This window comes from Passer domesticus, chromosome 31, assembly GCF_036417665.1.
Source record: "Passer domesticus isolate bPasDom1 chromosome 31, bPasDom1.hap1, whole genome shotgun sequence".
NCBI lineage: Eukaryota > Metazoa > Chordata > Aves > Passeriformes > Passeridae > Passer > Passer domesticus.
In genome coordinates this window covers 495,398-517,912 of record NC_087504.1, presented here as the reverse complement: position 1 = coordinate 517,912, position 22,515 = coordinate 495,398, and the positions used below count along the sequence as shown (strand labels likewise).

The 22,515-nt window shown below is 53.3% G+C and overlaps 2 protein-coding genes across 2 annotated transcripts in view; one reads left to right on the top strand and one right to left on the bottom strand.

Annotated features, from left to right (window-relative positions):
- Positions 1-22,515, bottom strand: part of LOC135287768 (zinc finger protein OZF-like) — a 218,462-nt gene that overhangs the window by 17,516 nt on the left and 178,431 nt on the right. The gene's annotated exons all lie outside the window — the stretch shown is intronic.
- LOC135287763 (serine/threonine-protein kinase pim-1-like) lies at positions 633-3,915 on the top strand. The gene is made up of 7 exons (XM_064400981.1): positions 633-879; positions 993-1,099; positions 1,213-1,263; positions 1,468-1,834; positions 2,452-2,628; positions 2,862-3,417; positions 3,746-3,915. The coding sequence occupies exons 1-6, from the start codon at positions 633-635 to the stop codon at positions 2,966-2,968; spliced, it is 1,056 nt and encodes a 351-aa protein (XP_064257051.1). The 3' UTR covers positions 2,969-3,417; positions 3,746-3,915.

The window sequence follows — 22,515 nt, the reverse complement described above, 5'->3', positions numbered from 1 at the left end:
GCAGTGCTTGGGTCAGGTACAAATTCTGCATTCAGGGAATGCGCTCTGAGAGTGTTTGACCCTCAGCAGGACAATGCACAGCAGGGACTGAGGGGATTCCTGAGCCACTGTGCAGGAGTCCAGACTCTGGGTCTGGGCTGAACTCGGCAAAGTTCCCGTGTTTGAACAGGCTCAGGGGCTGCCCTCGGGAAACGTGGGGCTCGGGGCGGGGGCGAGCGGGCAACGGACAAACGGACACGGGGACAAACGGCCCCGGAGCTTCAGTTGCAGCAGCGGCAGCAGCAGCAGCAGCAGCAGCAGCAGCAGCGACAGCAGCAGCGGCAGCAGCAGCAGCAGCAGCAGCAGCGACAGCAGCAGCGGCAGCAGCAGCAGCAGCAGCAGCAGCGACAGAAGAAACTTTAGAGTCTCTTCTCCTCTCCCTCTCCCGGTGTCCCGTACCTCTCCCGCTCTCCCTTTCCCGCCGTCCCTCTCCTCTCCCCGCCTCCCTCTCCCCGTGCCGGGCCGGGCCATGCCCCCGGCCCGCCCCCGGCCCCGGGCGGGGCTGCCCCGTGCCCGCCCCCGGCCGTCCCGCCGCCGCCTGGCCTCAGCCCGGCTCTGGCCGTGCTGGCGCTGGCACTGCTGGGCGGGCGTCCATGCCTGGGGCTGGGGCGGCATCGCCGGCTTTTGGCTCCGCCTGGCCCGAGCCCGGCCCCGGCCCCGACGCAGGGTCCAGTCCCGGCCCCGAGCCCGAGCCCGACCCCGAGCCCGGCCCCGGCCTCGACTCCTCCCGGGGCCCACGGAGGATACAGGCGGCGTTGCCTCTCCCGCCGCCTCCGCTGCGGCTTTCCCGGCCCGAGTTCCGCCGCTCTGCAGCGCAGCCGCCGGCCCCGAGCCTCCCGTGTCGCGTTCCGAAAACCAAACGCCGGGGGATGGCCGGGCCGGGGCGGGTGAGGGGCGCTCGGGGGCCGTTGCTGGCCCCGGGCCGAGCGCTGACAGCCGCATCCCGCCCGCAGGGAAGGCGCAGGAGGCCCTGCAGGAGCGGTACCGCCTGGGTTCCCTGCTGGGGCGCGGCGGATTCGGCAGCGTGTGCTCGGGGACGCGGCTCTCGGACGGCGCCCCGGTGAGCAGCAGGGCCGGCGGTGGGCGGAGAGGGAAGAGGGAGACAAGGACGAGAATGTCGGAGCGCAGTGGGAAGGGCGTTGAGCTCAGCCCGCTGCTCTCCCTTGCTCGCAGGTGGCCATCAAACGCGTGCCGCGGGATCGCATCCGGCACTGGGGCGAGCTGGTGAGTGAGCGGGGCCAGCGGCAGAAGCCGGGCCCTGCCGGGCGGCAAGGAGCCAGGGCCCGGCAGGGTGGGAGCCACCAGGAGCCCGGTGGGGAGAGCGGGCATGGGCTGAACAGGGCATGCAGAGCATCCCGGGCTGGCTGAGGGGTCCCAGAGCCCTGGCACGGCCTCAGCTCCACTGACGGCATCGCGCTCCTCCCGCAGCCCGACGGCACCAGCGCGCCCCTGGAGATCGTGCTGCTGGCCAAGGTGTCCTGTGGCTGTGCTGGTGTCATTCAGCTCCTGGAGTGGCTTGAGCTCCCCGACAGCTTCTTGATGGTGCTGGAGCGTCCAGAACGGTGCCAGGAGCTCTCGGATTTCCTGGCGGAGCGGAGGTTCCTGCCGGAGGAGGAGGCGCGGGGGCTGTTCCGTCAGGTGCTGGAGGCCGTGCGGCACTGCACCAGCTGCGGGGTCCTGCACAGGGACATCAAGCCCGAGAACATCGTGCTTGACCTGGCCAGCGGGCAGCTGAAACTGATTGACTTTGGCTGTGGCGCTTTCCTCCAAGACACAGCCTACACCCAGTTTGCAGGTGAGCCCTCGCAGGGGATGCTCCTGGGCATCTCATGGCCCAGCCTGGGTGTAGCACCGGGGCTTCCCCCTACTGCAGCTGGGATGGGATTAATGCTGGAGCCAAGTTGATTTGGTTGGGGTGTGAGGGGGGCCAGCTCCCAGCCCTGCTGACAGCCTTCAGTACCCAGTGTGCCTTGGGCTGGGGCTGGAGCTGGTGCAGCCAGCCCGACAAAAACCCCCATGGGGGTAGTGGAGAGGGGGGTCTGAACCCATGCCCTGGATGGTTTGGTGTGCAGGGGAGGAGGGGCTTGGACTGCTCCACTCACCTTGTTTGCCTTGGCTTATTAACATTTTTTGGGGGCCCATGCAGGCAGAGAGGAGAGTGGGTTTTCTCCACCAGTGGGTGGGTTTTTCCTTTCTGTGTCATGGTTGGGCCTTCCCAGGGTTTCTGCTGCCCTCTTCCAGCACCAGTGGCTTCTTTTCCAGCCCTGAGTTTGTACACAAGTCCCAGGTGATGGTGAGAGGGCAGCGGTCACCCCGTGTGTTGCTAGAGTAGCCCCCACATGCACAGGGATGCTGGGGCCAGGCTCTGGGAGCAGCAGCATCCCCCTGCTGAGCTGTGTCTGTGTTCCACAGGAACCCTGGCCTACAGCCCTCCAGAGTGGACCCAGCACCAAAGCTACCATGGCGAGGCAGCGACGATCTGGTCCCTGGGCCTCCTGCTGTACCAGCTGGTCGTGGGGAAGCACCCGTTCAGGAGGGGCCAGGAGATCATCTGGGGGCGCATTTTGTTCCCACCACGGCTCTCTCAAGGTGGATCCTCATCTCTGGGCACAGGGGGAATACCAGTGCTGGGAGACAGCAGCGGGCTGATGGGCATCCTGCTCTGGCAGCTGCTGAGGAGGTGGCACATGTCCTGCTCACCTCTAAACAGAGAATCCATGGGGAAGTTTAGGCCCAGGTCTGGGCACACCCAGTATGGCCTGGGCACAGGAACAGGGGGAAACTTCTCCAAGTGACTGGTGATTTCTGGTTTGTCTCCCCAGAGTGCCAAGATGTCATTAAGAGGTGTTTGTCCATGCAACCCTTGGACAGGCCATCATTAGAAGAGCTTTTCTGCCATCCTTGGGTGCAGGGTGCTCCTCGGCCCTAGAAGATGAGAGAGATCCATGTGCACAGTTGGATCCAGGGGCCTGGCAGGTAGGAGCTCCACACATTTCTTGGCACTCAGTGGCAAAGCAAACCAGACTGGTTTTGTCCTGCCTGTAGCTCTGAGCAGGGGTCAGCAGAAGGGAACATGCAGCTCTTGGGCTGGAGCTGAGCTGGAGATCTGGTGTGGCAAGCACTGGTGGCCACCATCCCCCCTGGTTTTGCTTGTCTGCTTCATGGATGGCTGGGGCCCTGGGCAGAGCCCTGACAGCCTGGTCTGCTCCCAGGGAAGGAGAAGGAGCTCCTGGAGAAGCTGTACCAGGTGGGGCTGCTGCTGGAGACAGCAAGGACAACCTCAAGGACAACAATCTCTTCCTTGGCCTGGCCAGCTGAAGATGATGGACTTGGATTCTGGCAGCTTCTCTAAAGACACACTCCACACCCAATTTGCAGGTGAGTTCCACAGCCAGGGGGATGCTCCCAGATCTGGGCATGGCATGGCCTGGCTGGGCACAAAAGGTTCCCCCTTTGCTGGGAGGGATGCAACAAATTCTTCAGTCGACTGCCCAGCTGCTTTTTGGCTCTGGGCAGCTGCTGAGGGCTGGATGTGCCATGGCTGGCTGCAGGCTGGGCACATGTCCTGCCCTCCTGCCCTGCTTCCCAAGGCAGCACTGATGGGCAGCTCTGGGTACAGCCAGCACGGCCTGGGCATTGCGGGCAGCTGGGACTAGGGGACAGGAGCCCTCAGCTGACGGGCAGTTTCTGCTTTCTCTCCTTGCAGCTGGGCTCTGCGGATGCTGAGGCTGCTCTGGGCTCTGGCAGGGCTCTGCTGGAGCTCAGCACCGGGCTGGAATCAGCCAAAGAAGAAATGGTGTCACCTGCAGCACAGACTTGCTTGAGCATTTTGACAACGCAGCTCAAGTTTGCAGCGTGGACACCTCCAATGGAAAACATGACACCTCCCAAAAATTAAAATTGTTCAATACCTTCTGAAATCAAATCAATCTGGGATGACTCCAAATGACATTTTTCAGCTTGCTCAAGATGTAGCTCAGCCCTTCTCTGAACAGTTCTCTCCCCCACCTGCCTTTTACTTCTCAACTGCTCCCTTTTTTCCCCCAGTGAATTCCCAGCCCATCGCAGTCTCCTTTACTTGCTGGCCTTCTGTGTTGCCCCTGACCACAAGGAAGGCCGAGCCCCAGGCTTAGGGACTCGTGCTGTCACTGGCTGAGGAGCAGCAATGTCTCAGAGGTCCAGTGGGATTTTAGTGTCATTCAGAGCCACTCCCCAGCCCTCAGCTCTCCTCACTGCTGAGTTCCCACTCCCTTTTCTTCATCCTTGCAGCAGGATGAGCTCTGTGAATCCCCTTGAGCCTCCCCACTGTTCCCAGCCCACGCAGCCACCTCAGTGAGGCTGAAGCTGAAGCTTCTCTGTCTCCTCTTGCACACCAGTCCAGTCCCCTGTGTGGGGAGCTGTTGGGGTGCATTAGTTTTAAGTTGGTTTATTCCTGTACCCCCCATTCCTGTTTATGGTTCTGCCCGGGCTTTCTCTCTCTCCCTCTTCTGAATTGTCCCGTCAGCTACACTTTATCTTTCCTAAATTCCTCCCTAACTGCCTGTCTGTTATTCAGGGTCCTTGCCCACTCATCCAGAACATTCTGGCCTGGACATTGAATGATTGGTTTAGAGGTCAGGGTTCAACCCCTAATTTATTTACACTGGACATCTGAGCTGTTTGTTATGCGTTATTCCCTCCTCTCAAAATTTTAGATTGGTCGCTGTGTTCTAGTTATAAGACCTTGCCGAGCAAGCTTTTTTGTCCGCGCCCGATGCACCATCAATAAACACCTCCTTTTTCCCTGTCGGCGTGGTCCAAAGCCTTTTCTCCCGTGGGACGCAGCCCAGCTTCTCTCCTCACGGCTCTGGGGGTTTCTCGCCCTTCTGAAGGCATTCCGCCTTAAATACCTCACTGCTGCCGGCGGTGCTGGCCTGTGCAGCCGGGCGAGTCAGAGACCAAGAGGTCAGCAGTAGCCGCTGCAGGTTGGCGTCTCAAACGTGGGGCAGTCCGACACCGCGGACCCTACGACAGAGAACCCCGGAGCCGACGGGCGCGATCCGTTGGACTCCCAGAAAGTTTCTCGCGAGTCGTTAACCTACCCTGTGTGGGAGCGGACCCATTTTCATGGGTATCGTCCCCACTTGGGGACTGGAACCGGCAGCTCCGTGCACTCCGGAGTCGAGTTCCTCCGCGGGAGTCAAACCACCCCTGGAAACGTGAGTTCTTTTCCCTTTCTTTCTTCCTCTTCCCCCCCCACCTTTGTAACTTGAGCCGGTTTTACCCGGTTCGCCGGTTTCGCCCGGCTCCCCGGTTTCACCCGGGATTCTCGTTTTTCCCTAGCTGGCCAGCTTCTTGCCGGCGTAGTCCGGCTCCGGGGGGGTTGCCCCAAAGGTCTTTTCCTTCACGTTATCCAGGGTTGGTGGGTTTGAGCTTTTTACCATCTCATAATGGGTGCTCATTTTACAAAAGCTCAAAAAAGGCATTTTAACTTTGTTTCTGTTATCCTTTCTCGGGGGGGTTTTGAAAAAATAGAAAAAAAAGAAGTTCAAAAACTAGTCATCTGGCTGTCTACTCAGTTCCCAGAGCTTTCCCCTGAACAAATTCACGATTGGCATTTTTGGGGACAAGTTTGTACTAAATTAGGGGAATTAACTCGAGCAGGAAATTCTTCGCTTTCGCAGACTGCTTTCTGGGCTTCCCAAATTAGGAAAGTTCTAAAGTCCCAGAAGAAACTGAGGGGGCAGCCGTCTGACTCCAGTTTTGTTCCCAGTTCATCTTCTTCCTTTTGTTCTAATCCTTCCCCCTCCCCCGCTTCCCCCAAGCGCGGAATCCTGAAAGCAGCAGCCCGCGACAGCACCGCGCGGGGCTCAGGTCATCGCCCTGGCTGCTTTCGGGAATCCCGGTCCCCCCGCCCGGGAAGTTCTGGCCAAACTTCCCCGGGCTCTCCCTGTCCACCCCCTCTCCCACCTAAAACTGCTCCCAGTCATAAAGGTTCAGTTCGTCTCAATATTCCCCCCCCCTCTCCTCCTCCTTCCCCACCATCTACCCCACTCTTCCAGGATAGCTCACAAGGAGCCCGAAATGGCGGACACCGCGTGGTGCTTCCCACCGACATTCCTTCTTCTTCCCAAAACCCACTTTTTCCTCGCCATGACTCTTTCCCTTATCCGGTTTCCCCTCCCACTGTTCCTCCCTCCGCCCCTCCCCTCCCCTCTCCCGAATCTACACTCCGCGACACTCCCACTCCGGCATCAGCGCCTCCCCCATGCCACGTCTCCCAGGCGGGGACAAAGTCGTCAGCCGTCTCCGCCCCCAGTCTTATCTCTCCCCCTCCCTCTTCCCCTCTCAGCTCCGGTTCCCACGCTCCGTCCGAAGCCGCGGGGGGGGGAGCTGAAGGCCAGATCCCAGAGCCGCCAGTCCTCTCGGCGGCCCCGGTCACTTACCAGCCCGGGGAGGGGGGCAGAAACCAGCCACATTGGACTCCGTTCCCACAGCATTCGATAAAGGAGCTGTGCAAAGCCCAAAAGGATTTCTCCCGGGAGAGTGAATATTTTCGGGGAATTCTAAGAGCTACACTCTCTGAAACAGTGGTCACCCCTGCAGATTTAAGGCGGCTGTTCTCCTGCCTTTTAAACCCCACAGAATTCCTTGTTTGGGAAAAACATTGGCGGAGAGAAATTGGTAACATCTTACCCTCGCTGTGCGAAAACCGAGCCACAGCCTCAGATCTGCAGGGGGGTGTGTTAACAGCCGACCACTTGTGTGGGACAGGGGCATGGGAGGATGGGCAGGCTCAAGCATGGTTTGTTCCAGTGGAGGCTTTAAAGGAGGCAGCCAAAGCAGCCGAGCGGGCTTTCTTCACCTTACGGTCTATTGCTACCCTCTTAACATCATATGTAAAAATTATGCAAGATACTAACGAGCCCTTTTTAAGCTTTGTTGAGCGCCTCCGCAGGGCGGTCGAGACGCAGGTCCATGATGAGTCAACTAAGAGGGGAATCCTCACTGAGGTGGCAGCGACGAATGCAAATCCAGCTTGCAAGGCCGCCATCCTCAGTCTGCCGTTAGATCCTCCCCCCACGCTGGATCAGATGCTAGACGTCTGCGACCGCAAAGTCGCCATTATCGCGGAGGAGCTGGACAAGCAGCCCAGGGCTCCGGCTCGAAGGGTAGCTGCGACCGACCTGGAGGAAGTCACCACAGCTGCTGCTGCTGCCCCGTCCCGACAGCCCAACACGCCAAAGCTGCAACCCCGGACGGATGCACCGTGCCACCTGTGCAACCAGTCTGGGCATTGGATGCCGGACTGTCCCCTGAGGCGGGAGTTTTACGAATTTAAAAAGAAACATCGGCCTCAGGGGACCCCACAACACCAACAAAAAAAACTAAATTGCAAGCGCGCCTCCTCCCCGCGCCACGATAAAAATAGGGCGGGTGCCACCATTTCATCACGCGGGGAAAAGGGAAGGGAGGGAGACCTCCAGCAGGACCTGCCTGTTGCCACAGATTCTAAAACTTTACCAAACTCAACTTCTCACGAATCTATTTCTGATCTTTTTCAGGAGGTGCCTCGGCCCGTCCTAACAACCACCTCCAGGACGGTCCCCTTTCGGTTGCAGTTGGCGGAGCCTCTCCATCTTATTGACTCAAATATCCAACTCGTCTCCGTCAGCCCGGAGTGCCCAGGTACCTGGCATCGGACCAAGGGTAGGTTCGTCACAGTTGGAGATTCCAAATTTACACCACAAGACATTCACATCATCCCGGGTCTCATATCATCAGACCCGAAAACATTCGAAGTAGCCATGTATTGTGCCAGCCCTCCCACCTTTCTGCCTCGGGGTCAAATTGTGGCGCAAGCCATTCCTATCCCTGAGGAGCTCTGGGACTCCAAGCCACCCAAAACATCCACATCCTCACACCTCCCATCGGTGGCTTGGGCTCAGGCCCTAGGCAAAGAAAAACCAAGAATCACCTGCAGCCTACAGAAAGGTGGGGACCAGAAGCTCGTTCACGGGCTTCTGGACACTGGAGCAGATGTTACGGTCATTCCCTCACGGGATTGGCCGTCGCATTGGGAGTTGCAGGACGCAGCAGAACGAATCCGAGGTGTAGGAGGGATCCAATTGGCGAAACAATCTAAGAGCATTGTGCAAATTATGGGGCCGGATGGACAATTAGCGTCTGTACGTCCATTCGTTTTAGATTACACGGAGCCCCTGTGGGGAAGGGACCTGCTCGCCCAGTGGGGAGCCCGAATTGATCTACCAGCAGCTCCCCAGGTTTTTGGGGCAGCGGTCACTGAGGAGCGCCCTACCCAGAAATTGAATTGGCTGACTGACACACCTGTCTGGGTAGAACAGTGGCCGCTTTCAAAACAGAAATTAAAGGCGCTCGAGGAGCTCGTAGAAGAGCAGCTGCAGCGAGGTCACCTGGTGGAAACCACGTCTCCGTGGAACTCCCCAGTGTTTGTCATAAAAAAACCTTATAAAGAGAAATGGCGGCTCCTTCACGACCTTAGACAAATTAACAACGTCATCGAGGACATGGGTCCCCTCCAACCAGGGATGCCCTCCCCAACAATGCTCCCCCAAAATTGGAATTTAGCTGTAATTGACATAAAAGACTGCTTTTTCCAAATTCCACTACACCCCGACGATGCTCCGCGTTTTGCTTTCTCGGTTCCTACCATCAACCGAGAGGCCCCTAGGAGGCGCTACCACTGGACAGTTTTACCCCAAGGCATGAAGAACAGTCCAGTAATATGCCAGTGGTATGTCTCTTCCTTGCTCTCACCAGTCAGGGCAAAGGCAACCAACGCTACAATTTTCCATTACATGGATGACATTCTCGTCTGTGCTCCAACTGATGACGAGCTTGCTCACAGTCTTGACCTAACAATCAGTGCATTGGTTGCTGCAGGGTTCGAGTTGCAGCAGGACAAAATTCAAAGAATGCCACCCTGGAGGTATCTAGGTCTTACAATTAGCAAAACAACTATTACACCACAAAAAATCAAAATTCGGAATTCCATTCGAACGCTTTCTGATGCCCAGCAGCTGTGTGGGTCTCTGAATTGGGTAAGGCCTTGGCTAGGCATTCCCACCGAAGACCTGGCCCCCCTTTTCAATTTATTGAAAGGGGGAGAGGAGCTTAGTTCTCCTAGGTCGCTCACCCAAGAGGCGCGAGCTGCGTTGGAAAAGATCCAAAAGTCCATCTCAGAGAGGCAAGCCCATCGTTACCAGCCGGGTCTGCCCTTCAAATTCATTATTCTTGGGAAATTGCCACACCTCCACGGAATGATCTTCCAGTGGGAGGACATCAAGAACACCAAAAAAGATCAAGGGGCTGGGGACCCTCTCTTGATTATAGAGTGGGTGTTCCTTAGTCACCAAAGGTCCAAAAGAATGACGAGGCCACAGGAGCTGGTGGCGGAACTGATCCGTAAGGCTCGCCTTCGGATCAGGGAGTTGGCGGGTGTGGATTTCACATGTATTCACATACCACTCAAATTAGATTCGGCCCACTTTACAAAAGCTATGTTGGAACACCTTCTCCAAGAGAATGAGGCCCTGCAGTTCGCTCTGGACAGCTACACCGGTCAGATTTCTATTCATCGGCCGGCTCACAAAATTTTTAATTCGGAAGTCCAGTTTAAATTATCTCTTCAGCAGATTCAGAGTAGGACTCCTCTGAAGGCTCTGACCGTTTTCACTGACGCATCCGGCGCCTCCCACAAGTCAGTTATGACTTGGCGGGATCCGCAGACTCAGCAGTGGGAAGCTGACATCAAGGAGGTGGAAGGATCACCTCAAGTAGCTGAGTTAGATGCTGTTGTCAGGGCTTTCGAGAAGTTCCCTGGACCATTCAATCTGGTCACCGATTCCGCTTATGTAGCGGGCGTAGTTGCCCGTTCAGAACAAGCGATTCTGCAGGAAGTGTCCAACGTAGCCCTCTATCAATTGCTCACCAAACTAGTAAATTTAGTCTCTCACCGAGAGCAACCATTTTATGTGATGCATGTGCGGTCCCACACTAACCTGCCAGGGTTCATCGCCGAGGGGAACAGGAGAGCGGATGCCCTCGCTGCCCCTGTGCAGGTGGCCCCGCTCCCAGACGTGTTCCGCCAGGCTAAGATCAGCCACCAGCTCTATCATCAGAATGCGCCGGGTCTGGTCAGGCAGTTCCAACTTAGCCGTGACCAGGCCAAGGCCATTGTGGCCACATGCCCCCACTGTCAATCCTTCCAGCTTCCAACTGTCAACGCAGGGGCTAACCCCCGAGGATTGGCGAGTTGCGAAGTGTGGCAATCCGATGTTACACACGTCCCTGAGTTTGGCAGACTGAAATTCGTTCACGTATCGGTAGATACCTTTTCCGGCGCAGTTTTTGCCTCCGCCCATGCAGGGGAGAAGGCAAATGACACCAAGAAACACCTTCTTTTAGCCTTCTCCACGCTGGGCATTCCAAAAACATTAAAAACTGACAACAGCCCAGCATATAAGTCCAGGGAACTGCGCAACTTCCTGCAGCAATGGGGAATAGAACATAAGACCGGCATCCCCTATTCCCCAACAGGTCAAGCTGTAGTGGAGCGGACCCATCAGAGCCTCAAAAAGGTCCTTCAACAACAACGTGAGGCAATGAAGATGGAGTCCCCCCAAGTCCGCCTTGCCAGGGCCCTTTTCACAATCAATTTCTTAAACTGCTCTTTTGAGAATCTAAATCCACCAATTGTTCGGCACTTTGGGCAACACCAACAACTGCAGCCGAAAGAGAAGCCTCCAGTTCTCGTAAAGGACCCCGAGACCTGGAGGACGGAGGGACCTTTTGACCTTGTCACCTGGGGGAGGGGATACGCCTGCGTTTCCACTCCCTCGGGTCCAAAATGGGTCCCTTCAAAATGGGTCAAGCCATACACCGCCTCCAGTAAAGTTCCAACTAAGAAAGTGGCACAGGTCGAAGAGGCCTGCTGGAGGAGAAAAAAGAGGCCTTCTGAAGGAGGTTTAGACCTCCCGGAGCAGAACCATTCCTGATGTTTTACCTTTATGACCTTTTGTCTTGTTCTTTTCAGAAAGCCCGAGAAAGCCCATCCCCATGACCCACATCGAGCTGATCATTCTCTGGAACCTTTTGGCCATCGCGAGCTCATGGATTGTTCCTCAACCTAAGCAAAATGTTTGGAAGATGCTCGCTGGCGCCCTCGGCAGAGATCATTTGTGCCTCACCGCTACTTCGGCAGCAGACCCCTTGTCGACCTGCCTTGTGGGGATCCCACTTTCTCCAAAGGAGTTTCCCGAGCCCCTTTACTCCCTCCTTAAACCCCTTTCCCAAAATAAAGTTTTCCGTCCCTCTAGTCCCAATCCCAATTTAATCTGGAGGAGGCTAATGTCCAAATTGAACATATCTAAATCTGACCCCACCGAATTTAAATTGCTCGGCTCCGCATCAGCAAATTTGTGTGTTCAATTTCTCCCTTTCCATGACCGCGACGAAAATTCTTTTACACCGATCATAGAACCAAATCAAAACTACGCGGCAGGAAATTGGTGTTCTGTTACCTCCCATATTACCATCGCCCTCTCCTTTGAAGATAAACCCAGATCCCTTCCCAACGGTATATTTTTCATTTGCGGAGACCGAGCATGGGCAGGCATCCCCCCTCGCCTTCTAGGAGGCCCGTGTACATTTGGACGGCTGACGCTGTTTGCTCCCAACAATTCCCAAATTAAAGATTGGAAACAGAAAATTGTCGCACACAATTCGGCCCGTGTAGCAAGAGATCTTAAAGATTTAAATGAACAGTGCGACTCCAATATTGTTCATTGGTCAAAGCCAGAAGGTGTCGCATGGACAGTGTTTCTCCCGTGGGTGTCTATTGCGAAATCTCTAGGTGAATTAGCCCACCTAGAGTGTTGGGTAGCCAAACAAGCCAATTTTACCTCAGCCGCTCTAAGTAACCTCCTAGCAGACGAGGAAATAACAAGGCAGGCGACTCTCCAAAACCGGGCAGCAATAGATTTTCTATTGCTGCTCCATGATCACCGGTGTGAAGAGTTCGAAGGGCTCTGCTGCCTCAATTTATCATCCAAAGCCGGGGACGCCAGAAGATCTATTGACCAAATGAAGGGAATGATCAGCGACATTAAGGAGAAAACATCAGACTGGCTGGGAGACATCTTTACGGGATGGGGTCTCTCGGGCTGGGTAGTCTCTATTTTGAAAACTGTTGTTTTAGTCCTTTTCATTTTACTGGTCATTTCAATTGCAATTTCTGTCGTTTGGAGAATTCTTAGAGGGTTTATCGTTAAGTCGATGTCTGCTGTGGAAGTGAATCGAGTGGTAGTCGAAGAACAGGTTATGGACGGAAGTCAAGAAGAAGAAGGCACCGAAGAAGACGAGCAATTAAAAGACAACCCCTGGTCAGATGAATCCTCAGAAGATGGTTTTTAAGTTACCCCACTCCTCCTTTTTTTTAAACAAAGAAGGGGGAGATGTTGGGGTGCATTAGTTTTAAGTTGGTTTATTCCTGTACCCCCCATTCCTGTTTATGGTTCTGCCCGGGCTTTCTCTCTCTCCCTCTTCTGAATTGTCCCGTCAGCTACACTTTATCTTTCCTAAATTCCTCCCTAACTGCCTGTCTGTTATTCAGGGTCCTTGCCCACTCATCCAGAACATTCTGGCCTGGACATTGAATGATTGGTTTAGAGGTCAGGGTTCAACCCCTAATTTATTTACACTGGACATCTGAGCTGTTTGTTATGCGTTATTCCCTCCTCTCAAAATTTTAGATTGGTCGCTGTGTTCTAGTTATAAGACCTTGCCGAGCAAGCTTTTTTGTCCGCGCCCGATGCACCATCAATAAACACCTCCTTTTTCCCTGTCGGCGTGGTCCAAAGCCTTTTCTCCCGTGGGACGCAGCCCAGCTTCTCTCCTCACGGCTCTGGGGGTTTCTCGCCCTTCTGAAGGCATTCTGCCTTAAATACCTCACTGCTGCCGGCGGTGCTGGCCTGTGCAGCCGGGCGAGTCAGAGACCAAGAGGTCAGCAGTAGCCGCTGCAGGAAGCCCCAGCCCCAGAGCACAGCACACAGCAGTGCAGTCCAGGCTGGAGCAGCTGCCCTGCAGCCCTGGCTTGGCTGTTTGTGGCAGCTGAATGCTCCCTGTTTCCAGCTGTCCCTGCAGGATGGCCCCGGGGCAGAGCCCAGCCGGGCTCCCACTGCAGCCCCTGGAGCTTGGGGCAGACAGTGCTCCCAGAGCTGAGGTTCATGGGGAGCACCCGCAGCTGTGCCTCGCACTCAGTGCTGGCAAGTGTTGTGTTCTCATCTCCTGCAGCCTGAGGGGAAAACAACCTGTGCTGCCAGGCCAGCACTGTCCCTCGGGGCAGGGACAATGCTGAAGGGCTTTCCCATTCCAGAGGAGCTGGCACTGAGCCTTGGCAGGGCCTGGCAGGGCTGGAGCCGGGTCTGGCCTGCTGTCCGGGACTCGCTGCCTACCAACCACCCCCACCCACCGCGCTCCATCCTCCGGGACAGAAGGGTCTGTGTGTGCCAGGGGCTCTTGGATGTCTCTGTATCCATGTACAGAAGGCTCTGTGTGTGCCAGGGGCTCTTGGATGTCTCTGTACCCAAGGACAGAAGGGTCTGTGTGTGCCAGCGGCTCTTGGATGTCTGTGCATCCATGGACAGAAGGCTCTGTGTGTGCCCGGGTTTCCATAATGTCTCTGTACCCATGGGTATGGGATGAACATGGACAGTGAAAGTGTCAGTCATGTTGCTTGCACACTCCTTCCTTTGTACACAAGACAAAACCATGCACACCCCCAGGTATGGATATATTAATAGGATATGGATGGATAGGGGTTTCCCAGAGTGCAGTAACTTTAGCATAACTCACCATTTAACTGGTGGCCAGGGTATTTTTTCCCTACTCTGTGGGAGAAGGCGTCCAAGAGCTGAAGGAGCAGCATTCAGAAGCAGATTCAGGATTTCTAGGTAGGAAGTGGAGCTCACAACCATCCACATAACTCGCCATATTCATTGGGATGGGCTGCTGCTTCTCTAGGAATTTGGCCCAATGCAGACATGAGACTTGGAAAAATCCCAGCTCTCTGTGGGTTTGTGCAAATGGGGGAGCAGCTCAAACACTTTGTGCTTGCCTGGGGGACACAAGGTCCAAGGAGCTTTGGTGGCAGAGGGTGACCTGGGCTGGTGGCAGGTGAAGTTGCATTCTATGACATTCTCAGAGTGGCACAGGACAAAGGTCCAAGTACCCCCAACCCTACTGATGAAGTCCTTGGAGTGCTGTACATCCTCTAGGAAAAGCTGCTGTCACACAATCTATTGGGATTTATAACTTTCATTTGCAACACTTTAAATCCAAATTTCAAACTGCAATATTTTTACACTCAAGACACAGTAATGCATAAATGCATAATAGATCTTTCAATTTCCTATTGATTCAATCACAATTTAAAATAACATAATATTGCAAACAAAACCCTGAATGTTTTAAAAAGGGATGCTGAGGTCAGTAAGATGAATCCATGCCATCAGAACATTTACAGAGTAACTGATTTCTCTTCTTGAAAAGATCAGTTGCCTCTTAATCCAAAGTTACTGATGATTTTCAGTACACATTTTTATTATTGGTTTTATCTTTCATATTTTTTCTTTCGTTTTTTGTCCAGTGTTTTTAACAGAGATCTCGTCCTACAAAAGGAATGTACAGCAAAATGAGAAATATTTCTGATAAACAATGAAAATGTAGGCTCCTCCTCTGTTTCCTTTTCTATGGATACCCTGAAGAAAAATATCTAGCAGATATGAGCAGAGGTGTGAAGTGTTTCATTTGGACTGTGCTGGAGTTCAGCACTGCTGACATCCTGATCCAGTCAAGAGCTGCAGAATTCTTTTGCAGATCTCGAACCTTGTGTTTGCAGGCACAGCACCTGCAGTGCTGACACACCAATGCACATGAATAACTCTGTTATTCCCTCTCAGAATTTGGGCTCTGCCCCAGCACGAGGTGCTGCAGCCTTTTGCTCCTGGTTCCCGTGTGGAGCAGCTCCCTTCCTGCTGGCAGAGCTGCTCAGGCAGAGCCCGGCAGCTCCTGGCCCTGCAGGGCTGAGGCTTTTCCCCACTGCTGGGCACAGACTGATGGAGCAGCACTGCTGAACACGGGCACACCCAGAGGCACCAGGAGCAGCTGCCTTTGGCCACCTGAGGCTCCAAGGCCCAAACTCTGAGCAGCCAGGGCTGGAAGAGACTCGCAGGCTCCCTGGTGGCTGTGCTGCCCCACTTGTGCCCGGCCCAGCTCTGCCTGGGGCAGAGGGAGAACAAGGGGCAGCTCCCTCCCAGCCCAGCCCAGGGACCCCTCCAGCCCCAGGGCTTGGGGCACTGTCAGCACCTGCTGCTCCAGCCACCGCTCCTGCTGACCCTGACAGCAACACCCAAACTGGGGCTGATCCCGAGGGAGAAGCAGCAGGGCCTGGATCTGATCCCTGACTCTGGGGCAGGGCTGGACAAATGACCCCACAGCAGCAGCAGCAGCAGCACATGGAGCTGACTTTCAGGACAGCCCCTGCCACTCTTCCCTCCTGTGTGCAGCGGTGTCACAGCAGCCTGAGGCACCTGGGAGCCCCCAGTGCCAGCAGGGACTTGAGATGGCAGCTCTGGGCTCCTGGAGGTTGTGCAAGGAATGGAGCTGGGGACTCCCAGTCCATGGGGAGCTTCCAGATGGAAAAGGCTGCTGTGCCCAGGCAGCTCCAAGGGCAGAGAAAGGAGAGTCTTGACCACTGGATCTGAGCCAGTCCCAGAGTCCTGGGCAGCAGCCACTGAGCCCTGGGGGAACAGAGGGCACAGCAAGAGGGACAAAACCAGGCAAGGTCAGAGACTGGAGAGAGCCAGACCTGGGACAGGAACAGCTGCTTCACTGCACTCTTGGAGAAAGCTCTTGGCTGGTTCACAGCGCTGAAAGGCATGAAGGGCAGAGAGGAGGCCATAGCAAACAATGCTCCTGTTTCCACAGCCTCCCCTCTCTGTGTCCCAGAAAGAATTGCATGGACTGTATTCAACTCTCCGAGTCGTCTCGTTCAGCATGAGCAGCTTAGCACCAGGAGCTGAAGGAGCTGCCGCCATAGGCCACAGGAGCTGAGCAAGAGGGAACTTTTAGAGCAAAGTAATGCTGCTCAAATAGACCTAGCTAAATGCAGCGGATAGAATAATGGAATCACAGCATCCTTTCTGTTGGAAAAGACCTCTGAGCTCATCCAGTCCAGCTGTTCACCCAGCAGTGTCAAGCCCAGCACTAAACCACGTCCCTGAAGTGCCAAGGCCTGGATAACAGCCCTGAGTGAGGCCTGAGCAGCAGGCCCTGAGCCAAAGGTCACTTCTGGATGAACCTTCCAACCAAAGGTTATCTTTGTATATGCTCACTGATGAAATATGCATGGTCATTAGCACTGTGATAGATGTAGCCACTTATTAGTGAAATATGTATTGACCTTTCTGTATTTAGAAGCTGGACAAGGCCATGAAATCTGACATCTGTCCTTGATTGGGGCTGTAGGATCAAAGTCAGCTCCCTTGGTTCCTCCTTGAGCCCTGACCAGGCTTTGGGAGGAACCCAAGAGGAGGATGAAACCAGATGTTCCCACACTGGAAGTGCTGTCAGTTTGTTCATTCAGCACTGTCAGAGCTGGGCCCTCTCACAGCGAGGTTGGAGCCTCACCTCTGGCTGGAGGCACCTGCAGGAATTCCCAGCGTCCAGGAGTGGCTCTGCAGCCCTTGGCTGGGACAGCTTCCCCCAGCTGCTGTGTGGATCTGGGGGATGGTAAAGGCTGAGGGTAACAGGTGCTGGATCTTTCTTAATCACTGCAGGCAATCTTTGGTTCTGATGATTGAGTGCATTGCTGAGCTGCTCCTTTTGTGATCCTTTGCTGCTTTGAGCTGCAGTAAATGACACTGATTCCTTCAGTTGGAGTCTGTGTCTTTGGTGCTGACCCTGCCCACTGGTAAAACAAAACTGGCAGAGTCTGGCCAGATCAGAGGAAAATGTCACTTGTTAAATGTAAATATGAGGAATCAGTCCTGCCAGAAATTCCTGGTTTTCTTTTCTTTTTCCTTTTTTTTCTTGGTAAAACAGAAACCATGCCCTAAAAAGAGATTGGAGCAGTGAGCAAGCACTTAAAAGTCTTTTAATGCCAGATGTATTAAAATGCATCCAAAAATTGCATATGCAAAAAGGAAAAGAACTTGTGGGTTTGGGAAGACGAAGATTAATTTTGTTAACTGCACATTGGAAACAGCACCAACTGAAGGAAGAATTGGTTTTGGAATGCTCCCACATAGAGGGACAGAGGAAAGTTTAAATCTTGAGGTCAGGTTCATTTGTGCAAGTGAAACTATTTACTATTAATATTAATATTATTATATCACACAAACAAACCTGAGCTCAAGACACAAACCTTTTTCTGTCACTTCATGTGGGAGTGTTCCAACAACAGTTTTTCCTTCTGTTGGTGTTGTTTCCAATGTGTCATTAACAAAATTCACCCTCGTCTTCCCAAAAACACAAGTTGTTTTCCTCTTCCCATAAAAAATGGATAATGTGAAATAATGATGAAAACTGTAATTTGTTAGCTTTGGCTGCTCACTGTAACACTAAATACCCTACAGAAAAGGACTGGCCACGACCCAAATGTCAGTGGTAAACTTTGTATATTGTGTGTAATGAATAAAGGAGGACAGGATGAAATTGGGTATTTTTATAGGGTTTGCTGATACTGTGATGCAGAGGGCTTTTTCTATTACTGTGAGAAATAAAGACATTAAGACTTCTGGGTTTTTCATGTGCTAGACAATCCACAAGCTGCAGGATTGATTGAACAGGTGAAGGGGTTGTTAAAAGAGCAGTTGACAAAATGAGGAGATGGGAACCTGTCCCCATGGAGAACCCATCTCCCAGGTGTGCTCCAAGCCCTTAACAATGGCCCACTGGGGAAACGGAAACCCCTGGCTGTGCATGGCTGCCCCCAATTTATATTAGAGCTAAATCAATTATTACAAGAAATAATAAGTGATGCAGTGAAAATGTCCAATACCACATACTGTGAGCTCCAACCAACACAAATGAGGCTCTGCAGAACCACACAGCCTTGGATTATCTGCTTGCTGGCCAGGGAGGAACCTGGGCTATTCTAGGGCAGGAATGTTACAGGAATGTCTGGCAGTGCTGGGTTTGATATCCAACCATCAGGAATCTCCTTGATAGAAAGATCAGGAGGAGAGAGGCAGAAAGGAGAAAATTCTTCCTGGTGGGATTGGCTCCCAAATTGGAGGCTGCTGTGAAATGAATTTGTGGCAGTCACTGTCATCATTGCAGCACTTGGTGTGTCATGATTCCATGTTAGAGTTGTTGTGACACCTTTTGCTGGAAATGGAGTACTGAGACTTGTCTAAAAAAAAAAGACACAGTCTCAAGAAAAAAGGGACATTTGGTAAAATAACAGAGAATAGCAGCTAATTAAGCAGGTTTTAAAGGGAATGCAAATTAGAGCTCTGAGTAATGAACTTGAGCAGTACTTCATTGAAGAACAAGAGGTGACACCTTTATGCCTGTCATGGTTTGACCCTGGCACAATGCCAGGGCCCCCATGAAAGGTGTATTTCCAAAATGGTTACTGTGAGATGTGACCCGGAAACAGAACAAAGCAGGCTCCCACCTGGGGATGGAGGGAAAAACACAACACTTGAATAATCTACAACACAGAAACATAAGGGAAAAAGAAAAAAACAGACACAACAATCCACAATGGAACACTCCCAAAACACTCCTCCTCCCCCTAGTCCTCTAACATTCAAATCTCAGTCCAATACCCTCCTTCACACATGCTCCCCCAGTTCATCAGGGGAGAGGAGTCTCCCTCTAGCACCATGGTCCTTTCTCGGAAACACAGTTGGAACTTCTTGTGCTTCTGTGTCACACGTGGCAGCCGCCCCGAGAGAATCTGCTGTGGTGACCATTTTCTTCCTATGTCCAGCGCTCTCACTACCGGCCATGGATCCAAACTGCTCCTTAGGTCCTTTTAAGAATGCATCACCCAGTTTTAAGAAGTGGCCGCCTCTTACCATTTGGGACACCTGTCCCCCCTGTATTTTTATTCTCTTGGGGTCTGGGTCTCAGGAACAGAGATCTTTCGCTGAAGGCAGAGGGCTCCACCACACTTTCCCCCTTTGTCTTTGTTCTCTCTATTTCTCTTCGCGGCCTTATCATTCTTGCCTTCCGGCCAACTGCCTCTCTCAAGGTGCAGTCTCTGCATTATTGGAAGAAATTTGTTTCGCTCGTGGCTATGTGAGAGAAAAGTTCAGATAAAGCCACTCCAATCATCTCTTCCATCTAAGGTACTCGCATCTGCTGGCATTTCCTTCAACTACTCAAACCCTTTCTTTCTTATCCTCCGTCCTCTCTAAACTCGCAGCTGGGGAGGATCAGTGTTTTTACAGCTTCCATTGTTTCAATACTAAAAGAGTTAAAAGCTCAGCCCGGTCTCCCAGCGGCTGGGCGCCTTGCGCCCCCGCGCTTCTCCTCCTGGCCGTGGTGCCGGCAGGAGATATCAAATTCCAAGCCAGCACAGACTCTATCACTCTCTCCCGGGGGGGCTGCCCAAACCGTCCCAGTTCTCCTCCACCCCTGCCTCTTGCAGGGGCTCCAGCCTCTCTCCCCACAGGCCGCATGGCCTTCCCCTCCACCACCCAGACGCAGCTGGGCAGGGGGAAGAGGTCAGACCAGCTCACCTGCCTGCCGGACTCCAAAGACGGAGTTTCTCTCCGAATGCTCTGCTTTTAACCACTGTGTGTTCTCAGAGGTGTATCCAAATCCCAGTGGCCACACCAGGTGCCAATTTCAAATCTGGCCACTGATTGGTTTGACCATAACCCTTCCAAAAACTCACTTCCGGGTCAAACCAAGACAAACACCCACCCAGAAAGTGCCCTACAATTCCAAGGTCAATCTTTCCTCTACAGCATGGGTTTGCTGTCAGAGTCTGCACGGGATTGTAAAATCACCAGGAGAAAAGTTCTTTTAGTTCTTTTAGTTCTTTTAGAAGTGAGTTCTTTTAGTTCTTTTAGAAGTTCTTTTAGAAGTGAGAAAGTCACCAGAACAAGTTCTGCTTTGTCACTACCTCAAGACTTTGAGGGAGAGGGTTTGTGGTTCTTACTTGCTCACAGGGGTGCACAACAAGGGTTGAAACAGTAAAAATAGCCCAAACCCTTTAGAAATTGGAAGGAAAACCTGAGGCACTGGGAGCTAGCAGCTCAGAAACGCGTGGCTTTTGCTCCTCTCTTCTACCTGAGAGCTTCCTGGGCAGGGGCAATTCTTCCAGTTGCATCACCGTGGCTATGGCTAGCAGGGGCAGCGAGCAGATGGATTTAGCTTCTCCTGCCAGCCCCTGAAATGCCAGTTGTCATTTGTGTGCGCTGAGGATTCTGTTTCAGACTCTGAACTTGCGCAGCTGCTCCTTGGGCGCTGCTGGCCCGCAGGCGCAGCGGTGCTGCAGCAGCTGTCCCGCACACAGGGAGGGCTCTGGAGCCTCCCCAGGACCACCAAGGAGCGGAGGAGGGAACGTGCCCGGGATCTGCTGCAGTACCGTGGGGTTGTGAGGGATCCTTCGGTCTCTTTGATGGGAGAGGGAAGGGGGCAGATGGAATCAAGATGGGACAGGGATCAGACAGCCCCACGCCAGGCAGCATTTTCTCCTCTGAGAGCTCCTCTGGGTTGAGCGAGCTAGTGAAGCCTGCAGAGCAAATGCGACCTGGGAGTGAGGGAAAGGCTGGTTGGAAAGGAGTCAGATAAAGCCCATGTGGGCATTTCTCCTGCCAAGGGGCTCCTGGGGAGACAAAGGAGACAAGAAAGATGTTCCATCTCCCAACATTTCCTGGGATATGCTTTTGTGGTTGCCTTGGCAGTGTTAGTGATGTCAGGTTATTGGGAAGACTCTATGATCTTAAAGGCCTTTTCCAATGGAAACAGTTCTGCAATTCTGAACTTCCATTCCTGCTTTGAAGGATGCAGTCCCAAATAGACACATATTTGTGTTTTTAAGGAATTTAGCATCTACCTTTCCTTGAAAGTAATAGGAATCAGGTTTTAAATGCTCTCAAAACACTTGAATTCCTTGCTCTTAAGCTGTGTGTTTGAATTGAAGTGCTTTTGTCCACAAAGGCTGGACCATGGGATGAATGCAGGCAATTCAGTTGCAGTGGCACTTGTTTCACCTGCTTTTCTTCTTCCTTTCCCCATGGGTGGCCAATTTGGGAGTATTTGTTTTGTACTTGGAGTTCTGGCTTCAACTTACTCATGGATGTGCAGTAAAATTTATCTACCCCTTTCTACTAAAAAATGCTTGCAGATTGGTGGGAATTGCTAGAGACAAGGCTTACAAACCAGTCCCCAGTACGATTAGCCCAGTGTCCCTGCTTCAATCCAGGTATGCTTGTATTAAAAAGGAGCAAACTATTCTAACTCACTCACCCCCTCCCTCCTCTTTTTTATTTTTGGTAGCTCTTGTAAGGAGTCCTTGCCATTCCAACTCTTAGTTATCAAATGTGTGAAGGCACAATACTGCTGTAGCAGAAGCCTGAGTTCAGTGAGAACATGTCCAAATCACTGGGTCCCAACAGCAGTGGGCACGGTGAGAGACTTGGCTCTGCTGCCATGGCCATCCAGCCATGGGGAGAGCAGCTGCTGGGGCTTCCCCCATTCTGCCAAGAGCAGTCTTCCTCCAGCATGTGGACTGCATGGCCACGATTTGGAAAGAATGTGTAAAATGCATAGTTTGAATGTATTTTGATGGTGTCTGACATCACCTGACTGGAGCAGTTTGGTAGGCAGGACGCCCTGCGGGCAGGGCCATGGCAGGGATTGGTGGCTGGCACTGGCACTGGCAGTGTTATTTTTCCAGACAGGCTCCTGGTACATCTGCAGGGGAGGGCACCAGCAGCTGTATCAGCCCAGCGAGCAGCAGCACTTGGAGGAGACCCTCATCTGCAAAGAGCCTGTCACTCCCTTTGCTTTCTCCCACGGCAGCACAAGATGATTCCGCTGGAGGTGAAGGGCTGCTGCAGCCTGGAGACTCCTTCAGCCAGCACTTGCTGCAATCTCGTTCCTGCAGCTGTGCCTGGAGGATGTTGGCCTGCAGAGGTGGTGCCAATGTCCAGGAATGCTGCTTGGCCCAGAGAGGCAGTGTGTGTACAAAAGCTGCATTCAAAGCCCTAATCACCAGACCCCGGAGCCACTGGCAAGGGCAGCAGCTCTTCTTCATTCCATGCAGGTGAGAGCCCAGCCTTGGAGCCTGTCCCTGGCGACAGGGATACGCTCTGAGTATAGGTTTGAATTTTCAGGGACAGTCCAAATGAGAATTGCTTTGAGGCAGGTGTTGTAATGTTGGATTTGGGTATGTCTGCAGGAAAGAAAGCAGGAGTAAACCCCTTGCAC